The sequence below is a fragment of the Nannospalax galili genome, unplaced genomic scaffold (assembly GCF_000622305.1).
Source record: "Nannospalax galili isolate Female #2095 unplaced genomic scaffold, S.galili_v1.0 scaffold680, whole genome shotgun sequence".
Classification (NCBI taxonomy): domain Eukaryota; kingdom Metazoa; phylum Chordata; class Mammalia; order Rodentia; family Spalacidae; genus Nannospalax; species Nannospalax galili.
The window spans coordinates 4,052,606-4,062,483 of NW_008348218.1; the positions used below are offsets into that span (position 1 = coordinate 4,052,606).

General features: G+C 37.0%; 1 protein-coding gene across 2 annotated transcripts in view; it reads left to right on the top strand.

Annotated features, from left to right (window-relative positions):
- Tex15 (testis expressed 15, meiosis and synapsis associated) overlaps window positions 1-9,878 on the top strand; it is a 78,609-nt gene that overhangs the window by 42,721 nt on the left and 26,010 nt on the right. For both annotated transcript variants that reach the window (XM_029569267.1, XM_017801073.2), the window contains exons 6-7: window positions 4,182-4,328; window positions 6,127-6,289. In XM_029569267.1, coding sequence (XP_029425127.1) covers window positions 4,182-4,328; window positions 6,127-6,289 — 310 coding nt within the window. The remainder of the gene's footprint in view (window positions 1-4,181; window positions 4,329-6,126; window positions 6,290-9,878) is intronic.

A 9,878-nucleotide genomic window follows, 5' to 3' on the forward strand; every position in this document is an offset into this window, starting at 1 on the left:
GGAAGAGGCCAGGGGGTGTATTCAGTGATACTCAGTGGTAAAGCATGTGCATGAAGTCCTGGATTGGAGCCCCAACACAGGAAAAAGAAAGGAAAATAGAAAAGAAAATATTAGCCATGCACTCAGTTGTTTTCAGTGGTAAACTTTGGGGTTAGGTTGGGATTCAGTGATAGAGCATTTTCCTGACTTATATGAGGGCCCTGGGTGGTTAAGTCCTCAGCAACAACCACCCCCAACCCCCAACACACACACACCACACCATGAACCTTTCTAGTTCTCCAATATTTAGAAAATGTGCTGTATACTAATACTTGAGTATTCTTCCACCTTTTTTATTTTAGTAAAATACAACAGAATTTACTCTTAGCAGTTTTAATTAAATGATTAAATAAATGATTTTATTAAAATATGTCCTGTTTAAACCAGCAGTGAGTCTTAACTACCACCGTTCTCTGAGTTGGCCGGGTGACCACTGCTGGTTTTTCTTGGCTCTCCTATATGATATTTGCAGTCTGCTAAGCAGTCTTTTCTCATTAGACTTTCATGACATTTTGTTGTTGTTTCCATTGTACATGATGTCAAGGACGTCTTAAATTCATGAATACAGTAGTTTCAAGTACATTCATACTATTGTATGGTCATCACCATCATCCTTTTTCTCCAGATAAAGAACAGTAACTTTATCTTTCAGACTGAAATTCTATATACATTGAACAAGTATCATTCCTTCTCACTCCAGAAATTGAAAACCAACCTTAGAGTTTGATGATTCTGAGTACCTCATATGAGTGGAGTCACAATGTCTTATCTTTTTGTAGGTGACTTACATCACTTACCATGTGCTCAGTATTCATCCTTCTTGTCAGATTTTCCTCCTTAAAGTTTCCTCCTTAAAATTCCATATTTGGAATTTTCATTCATTTTAATTATTATAGATTAGTGGCTCTATAACCACAAGTGTACAAATATTTCTTCAAGGTCCTGCATTTAGGCCTGAGGAAATGGCCCAGTTATTATAGTGCTTGCCACAAAAACATGAAGAACTGAGTTTGGATCCCCAGCACCCATGTAAAAACCAGGTGCAGCAGTATACATCCATAGTCTGAGCACTGGAAAGATGCAGTGTAACAAGAGGATACCTAGGGCTCAATGGCCAGCCAGTCTAGCTGAATTATGAGCTATGTAACTTGTCAGCTGGCCCGCTTACACAGTTTGGTAAGACACTGGTGCTGGATCTTATAAGACTTAATCTCAAAATAGTAGGTAGGATGTCTTTACCTTAAGAAAATGGAATGGTCTACACCTTGACACTTGTTTGCTAAGAATTACCTTATTCCTAATTTGAGTCAAAGACACATACACTTTTACAGTTTTTGCTGTGCAATGCCCAGTTGTCTTGAGAAAGGTAGTACCACTAGTTTTTTTTCATCCACAACATGTGCACATACTTGTTTTCTCACACCCTCAGTAAACCTGTGTGGTAGACCTTTAAAAAAATTTTGCCAGCCTAATAAATTATCATTCTTTTTGGGTTTCTTGTTTTGTTTTTTGTTTTTTGTTTTTTGTTTTTGTTTTTGTTTTTGTCTTTTTGAGACAGGGTTTCCCTGTAGCCCCAGCTGTCCTGGAACTCACTATGTAGACACTGGCCTTGAACTCACAGAGATCCGCCTGCCTCTGCCCACCATGTGCTGGGATTAAAGGTGTGCACCACCACGCCCGGCTAATTATCATTCTTTTTTATCATTATGTGGTTATTCTTGAGTTTGAACTTTGTGTTGTATGTTGACTGTTTATGTACTGTTAATTGCTTTTATTAAGCCCTGCCATTTCCCATTTTTTCCCTTTTATTTTTTTGACTTACAGACAATATTGACTTGAGTCAAGCATAACTTCATAGTCTAGTTTTTTTAACATTCATGATTTTAAATAAACCTTTATTTTGGAATAATTTTCAGTTTATGGAAAGGTTACAGACAGAACAGAGAGTTCCTGTGTACAATTTATCCAGAGTTCTCTGATACCATTGGTAAACATTTTATGTAATTATGTCACATTTATCAAAACTGAGAGCTAAAAATAGTATAACACTAACCATAGACTCTAATCACTTCTGCTGGGTTTTTTACATGTTTCTTTATATTCCAGGGTCCAATCTAAGATCCATATTTCATTAAGTATTTTTGAGTGAATATAGTAGCCTATTTAAAACAACACAATGTTTCAATAAGAACACTTAAACTCAGGGGGAAAAAAACATGTTCTCCCTCATATGTGGACCCTAGCCTGTAATTTATACTTGTATATATGTAAATAGCTGTAAGTGTGGACAAAGTATAACATTTAGAAAGAAGACCACAAGAGGATAACATCAGGTAATGAGGAAGTACAAAAACGTCTTTTCATGACATGGGTTATGAAAGAGAATATATAACTAATTGTTTTTCTAGTTTCAACTCTGTCATAGTTGTTGGGATTTTTTGTTTGTTGGATTTGTTTGTTGTTGGGGTTTGGGTGGGGGAGGTTTGAGATAGAGAAAGTATAAAGCTAAGTGAAACTCTGTGGCTCAGAATGGCCATTCTAATTGGATAGAAGTTGATTGAGATGTATAAAATTTCAGACTGGGCAAGTACTTGTTTGAGAGACTACTTTATTCTACCTGTGTAATGTTTCTACTTGTGAGTTCATCACAATAAAGTGGTTTTTATTTTTTTAAAAAACAGTAATGTGGGGCTGGAGAGAGAGCACAGCAGTTAAGAACACTGACTGTTCTTGCAGAAAACCCAGGTTCGAATCCCAGCACCCACGTGGCAGCTAACAACTGTCTATAACTCCAGTTCCAGGGGATCCAACAGTGTCTTCTGTCCTCCGTGGGCATTGCATGACACGAGTGCACTTACCTACATGCAGGCAATACACACATACACATAAATAAAAATAACAAATAAAATATTTTTTTAAAAAACAGTAATGTAAATCCCAGCACTCAGGAGGCAGAGGCAGGTGGATCTCTATGAGTTCGAGGCCAGCCTGATCTACATAGTGAGTTCCAGGACAGCTGGGACTACAAGGAGACCCTGTCTCAAAAAAAAAAAAACAGTAATGTAATTACAGAGTTTACATGAAAGGTGTACCTGCTGTGATATTCTTTGTACTTGCAGCCTGCCTTTTGTTACTTATGTTCATGGTTTGGATTATATACTTGCTTTTTTAAGGTTTATTTTAATTTTATGTGTGTAAGTGTTTTGCTTGTATGTATACGTACCTGATGTGTGCACTGCCCACAGAAGCCAGCAGAGGGTTTCAAAGCTATCATTTGGGGCCTGAGACCCAAACCCAGGTCCTCTGCAAGAGCATGGAGTATTCTTAACCACTGAGCCATCTCCCCAGCCCCAGTTTTAAACCATTACATAGTGATATTTGTATGGTACTAATTCATCAGTTCTTGGCCATATTATTCAAAAAGACTTTGATTTTAGAAACATGAGTACTTACGTTTTTCAATATTTTCACTATGTTTTCAATACTTAAATATTTAACTTGTGTAGTACTTATTTTGGTTTATAAATTTTAAGAAATTGTAATTTTTTTCATTTTTACTCTATCATTTATTGGATAATCTGCTTTGCTTTATTTAAATTGTAGCTTTAATAACATACCTTATACTGGGCCTGGTGACACACGCCTATCATCCCAGCATTTGGGAAGCAGAGACAAGAAGGTTATCACAAGTTCAAGGCCAGCTTAGTCTGCATAGCATGTTTCAGGCTAGGCAAAGCTTTATAGTTGAAATCATCTCAAAAAATATTACTATATATTTAATACATACACAGAGTTCCTTCTGAACCCTTTTATTATTCCTCTACTTTTTCTCTTATATTAAAAGTGTTTTAACATCTAAAATTATAAATCACATGGCCCATTCCACCATTCTCTGTTTCTAACCCAAAGTTCTCTGTAGCCTTTCATAAAAATTTTTACAGTAAACTCACTTTTTAACATAGATTTTCTGAAATTTTTATTAGAATTACTCAGATCTCAGCATTTGATTTGGTAGGTGATTGGTATAATGACTATGTTAAATCATCACATTTATCTGGAGCATGAATTAACAGTTTTAACAATACTTCACTGTTAAAAGCATGAAGGTTTAAAGGTGTTTGGGTGTGTTTTTTTTTGTTTAGGTTCTCTTTGGAAAAGTGAAGAAAGTTCAACCTTCTATGGATAAAAGCAAAGTTTCTTTGGATCCTTCTCCTAACTTTGACTGCCATATGTCAAGAAGTACACCTTCTCTGAAAGATACCATTGAACTACAAGCCTACAATTCAGTGGTATGTTACTTTTTTTCAAAAAATTTATTTTTATGTGTATATATTGCCTGCATGTATGTAAGTGCACCCATGTCGTGCAGTCCCCATGGAGGTCAGAAGTTACCAGATCCCCTGGAACTTGAGTTACAGACAGTAGTTAACCACTGTGTGGGTGCTGGGAATTGAACCCAGGTCCTCTGGAAGAGCAATCAGTGCTCTTAACCACTGAGCTATCTCTCCAGTCCCAGTGGTATGTTACTTCAGGGTTGATTTGTTGACTTGAAGATCACATGCTTAGTACAGAAACTATTTAGATACTATAAACTGATTCCTAACTTGAAAGTCAAGTTCTCTTTCAAACAAGTCTTCACAGAAGCATAACTATAATCATTTATATTTCACAGTTGCTAAGAGTAAATTTTAAGCACCATATCCATATATATATATATTATATAGATCTAGATAATAGATATATGTCTCACATTTAAAGGGGTGGGGAGATAGCTTAGTTGATAAAGTACTTGCTTTGTGAGCAAAGGGACCTGAATTAATAATCCCCAGAACCTATGAAAAAATGAAACATGTAGTGGTGTATGCCTGTAATCCTAGAGCTGGGGAGGCAAAGACAGAAAGATCCTTGAGCCTCACTGGTCAGCCAACCTAGCCTGCTTGATGGGTTCTACACCACTGACAGACCTCCAGAAAAAATGGCCAGAACCTGAAGAATAACACCCAAGGTTGACCTCTGGCCTCCATATGTACATGTTCCACAAACTTGTGAATACACATGCATACAACAACGTACTAAACCCTATAGATATGTGCAGTTATTGCTTACAAATAAAAATATGTTAAAATAAGGCTATTTTGAAATAATTTTGATACTTTCTATTTTGGAAAAGGAGAAAAGGTTTATAAATTAACCATTAAGTAAAAGAGCTATTTTTATGTTTTAAATATTCTGTATATCTTTAATTTTCTATAGCAGATTTCATTAAGATAAATTTCTATTGAAAATGCAGATATATATATATATTCGCTCTTGTAAAAAGTAGAAGTTTTGTAATAACTTTAAAATACTTGTTATTTTCTTAATTTTTTCTGACTTGAAATAGAATGTTTCAGAACACATACAAAGCATTTTTATGAAAACACTATTTTTAAAAGTGTGTGAGCTTCTGCCTTCTTATATGTGGACCTCAGGGGAGGTGCAGAAGGAACTTTATGTCTTTAACAAAGTAGAGAGTGATAGTGTGATGGCTATCTTCTAAAGGAAAACATAGCATTAAGAGGCACAATTTAAGGAAAGGTTCATTTAACAAAGCAAAGCAAGCACCTAAAAGAGATTGGAGTGGACTATCCCAGGGGGGCAGGGGCAGCACACAATGTTCTACATTGGGGGTTTTACAGTTCTATGAAGTTTTTGAGATTAGGTGGCATATTCATCGGGTAAGGTAGCACCTTTGTTCCCTCCCAAAACATGATGGAGTCGATCTCCCTTTTAGGGTATTCCCATGATCCCAAAGGTGAAGGGGGGGCATCAGAATCACAATGTAAATGATATTATAATGAAGCTATTAGACATATCAAATGGTGCAGACCCTTTGTTAGTGCATATATCTGCAGCCTCAAAGACATTTGACCACAGAGAGACATTCTTCAAGAGGCAGAGCTGCAAAGATACAAGTACAGTTTTTTGGTTACATTATATCTAACTCCTTTGAGTACTCAAGGTTCATAATTAATGTCAGTTAAGACATTCTGATGGAAACTTGGAATCACGGCTTTACAACATTTGTTGTTGTCCTTTGGCTTTCAGGTGTACTTCTATGAATATGATGTCTTTTCAAGACCAGTAGATAAACCTAGACAGTGTCTTCCATATGCAATAGTAACAGTAAAATTTATTGGTCAAAAGACAGGTAATGGACAACTTATGACATCTTTGAGATTCCCCTCAACAGGATTTCCTAAGAGACTTGGTAAGATACCTATATTATTCTCCTGTGCTGGTCTTAAATTTTCTGATCATTTTTTCTAATACATTGTAAATCTCTAACCAAAATGGTTGTTTTTACCTATTTTCCATTATATGTATCTAGGATCATATGCACATATTTTTAGTTCTTGTGCCTGGTATATATTCATGTAATTCTTCCATGTTAATAGCTACTAAGAATTCATTTTTATAGCTGGATAGAGAATTACTGCATTGTGAGTATATACTCTATTTGTGCTGGATAGCTTTAGTGTCAACTTGACACACCTGGGTTCAGGGACTGGCCTGTGGCCCTGTCTGAGGGGCATCTTCTTGATGAGTGATGTGGGAGGGCCCAGCCCACTGTGGATGATGCCACCCCTGGGCAGGTGGACCTGTGTTGCATTAAAAAGCAGGCTGAGCAGGGGCCAGGGGAGCAAGCCAGTAAGCAGCATTCCTCCATGGCTTATGTTCCAGCTCCTGCCTCCAGGTTCCTGCCCTGAGTTCCTACCTTGGGCTCCCTGATGAACTGCAACCTGGGAAATGTAAGCTGAATAAACCCTTTCCTCCCTAAGTTGGTATTGGTCAGAGTACTTTGTCACAGCAATGAAGAACAAACTAGGACAGAAATTGGTACCAGGAGTGGGGGTATTGCTGTGACAGACCTGACCTTGGTGTTTTGGGGAGGACTGTGGAAGTGTTTGGAACTTTGGGCTGGAAAAGCCATTGCATGCTCAGAGTTTGTTGCTCTGGAGCTTGGAACAGTTATGCTGAAAGAGGTGTAGACAATGGAGGCCTGCCTAGTGAAGCTTGAAAGGGAAGCAGAGACTATCACGGCTGTTCATGTGAGATTTGGATTGAGGATCTGTGGGTTCTGGTCGGCAGATACCAAAAGAGGGCATTGGATCTCCTGGGATTGGAGTTACAGATGATCATTAGGCACCCTGTGGGTGCTGGGAGTCGAACCTGGGTCCTCTGCGAGAGCAGCTAATACTCTTAACCACTGAGCCATCTCTCCAACCCCCTATTCACTGTTCTATTGGGAAAATTTAGGCACTTCTCCCACTTCTTACTCCACATTGCTATTTTAAGCCTTTATATAAGCGTCTCAGGGCTTGTGTGCTAGAGCTTTTCTGAAGATTATGTTTTAACACCAAGAGTATACAACTTAAACCAATGATGATCTCTTGTAATGCAATTGCATCAGGTTACATGATCATTCCATATTTTTGGCAACACATTAACTTTAAAAATTGTTGTTTCTACTAGTCTAATGATTATAATGTGTTAGATCATTCCAGTTTTGATTTGAAATTTCCTGATTTTTATAATTCTTTTTTTCCCTGTTTTAATGATGCTAAGTGTTCTAGTTTGCTTTCTGGTGCTGTGATAAAAACGCGATGACCAAAACCAGCTTGTCTATGAAAGGGTTTATCTCAGTTTACAGTACAGTCCTTCACTGAGGGAGGCCGGGGCAGGAACCTGGCATCAGGAACTGAAGCAGAAACTTGGGGGAATGCTGTTTATTTACTTGCACCTGTGATCCATCCTCAGCCTGCTTTCTTATGCAACTCAGGGACACCTGCCTAAGGGTGGCACCACCCACAGTGGCTGACCCTCTCACATCATTCAGCAACCAAGAAAATGCCTCACAGACATGCCCACAGACCAGACCAATAGAGAATATCCCCAATTGAGGTTTTCTCTTCCCAGGTGTGTCAAGTTGACAATTGAAGCCATCCGGCATACTAAGAATCTTCATATCTTTGCCAACACTCAGTTCTGTCAGAGTTCATACTTCGTGTTGCTCTATTAGATTAATTCTGCATTTGTATTTTTTCCTCAAATACATAACAAAGTTAGGATCTCTTGATAGAATGTATTAGTCTTCTAATCTGTTAACATTTCATTTCTTTCTAGCATTTTAATTTTTTAATTTTCCTAAAATTATTTGTTTGCTCTTGTTTTTGAGACAGGGTGTCCCTATAGCCCCAGTTGGCCTGGAACTCACTGTGTAGACCAGGTTGGCCTTATTATCACAGAGATCGACCATCTCTGCCTCCCAAGTGCTGGGATTAAAATTTCCTTAAATTCTTTTTAAATATTTTTTATTATTTTTATTTTATGTGTATGTGTGTATTGCCTGCATGTAGGTAAGTGCACCCATGTTGTGCAATGCCCACGGAGGACAGAAGAGGCTGTCAGATCCCTTGGAACTAGAGTTACGGACAGATGTTAGCTGCCATGTGGATGCTGGATTCAAACCCGGGTCTTCTGCAAGAACAACCAGTGTTCTTAACCACTGAGCCATCTCTCTAGCCCCAATTTCCTGAAATTCTTAAATGCCTTTCATTAACTATCAGTATTTCATTCCTTTGATGGACTAGTATTCCATTGTATTCTGTATACTACATCATATTTATATACTTACCAGTCAAAGGACATTTGGATTATTTCCATCTTTTGAGAAGTGTCAACAGTTGTACTGTGAATATTGGTATAAAAGTTTTCAAATGAACAAGTTTTTGTTTCTCTTGGATAATGTGTGTGTGTGTGTGTGTGTGTGTGTGTGTGTGTGAGAGAGAGAGAGAGAGAGAGAGAGAGAGAGAGAGAGAGAGAGAGAGAGAAATTGTTGGGACTTTCATAATTCTGTGTAAATTGATGGCGCACTCCAGACTTTCTCAAAATGACTGCATCATTTGCATTCATACCAGCAGTGTCTGAGGGATTTCCCCAACATCACTGTTAAAACTTATACTATCCGACTTTGTGATTATAACTATCTTAGTAGGCATGATGAAGTATAATTATATATAGATATGTTTTGTATTTTTGTTAAGTTTAGTAAGTATTTTATTGCTTTTGATGCTAACATAAAAAGAATTTCTAATTTGGTTTTGTTTTGGGGGAAGGGGTTGGGTTAGGGGTTTTTTGGGGTTTTTTGGTCTTTTTAAGACAGTCTTCCTGTAGCCCCAGCTGACCTAGAAATCACTGTGTAAACCAAGCTAGCCTTGAGTGCTGGAATCAAAGGCATGTGCCCACCATGCCTGGTTAGGATTCTTAATTTTCCTTTTGTGGTGTTCATTATAAATGAATAGAAATATAATTGCTTTTTGCATAATGATCTCATATTCTGGAACCTTACTGAATTCATTATTGTTCTCTTAGCATTTTAGTGTATTTCTTGGATTTTCTATTTCCAAGGTCATATATCTGCAAATAGGAATAGTTTTTTTTTAATTTATTTTTTTAATTAAAAGAAGCATTTCATTACAACAGCATTAACCTATTCAATAACATTTTTCTGAGCTAGGGTACATCTCTTTCAAAATTGGCTGTAAATTTTTAGGTTTACAGTTGAATTAATAATTATACAATATTTTTCTCAGTATAAACCCTATAAGACATAAAATTGAGGTTTTAATCTTTAAAAAAATTTCTATTTCATTATTAAAATACACAGTTTCATACAGAAAAATTCATTTTTAATGCAATTAACACTTAGATGTTTGCACATGCATTTCTAATCTCTATATATCTGATTATTACTAGTCACAGTCGGTTACTTTCTGAGCTTCTTGGCATCTAAATGT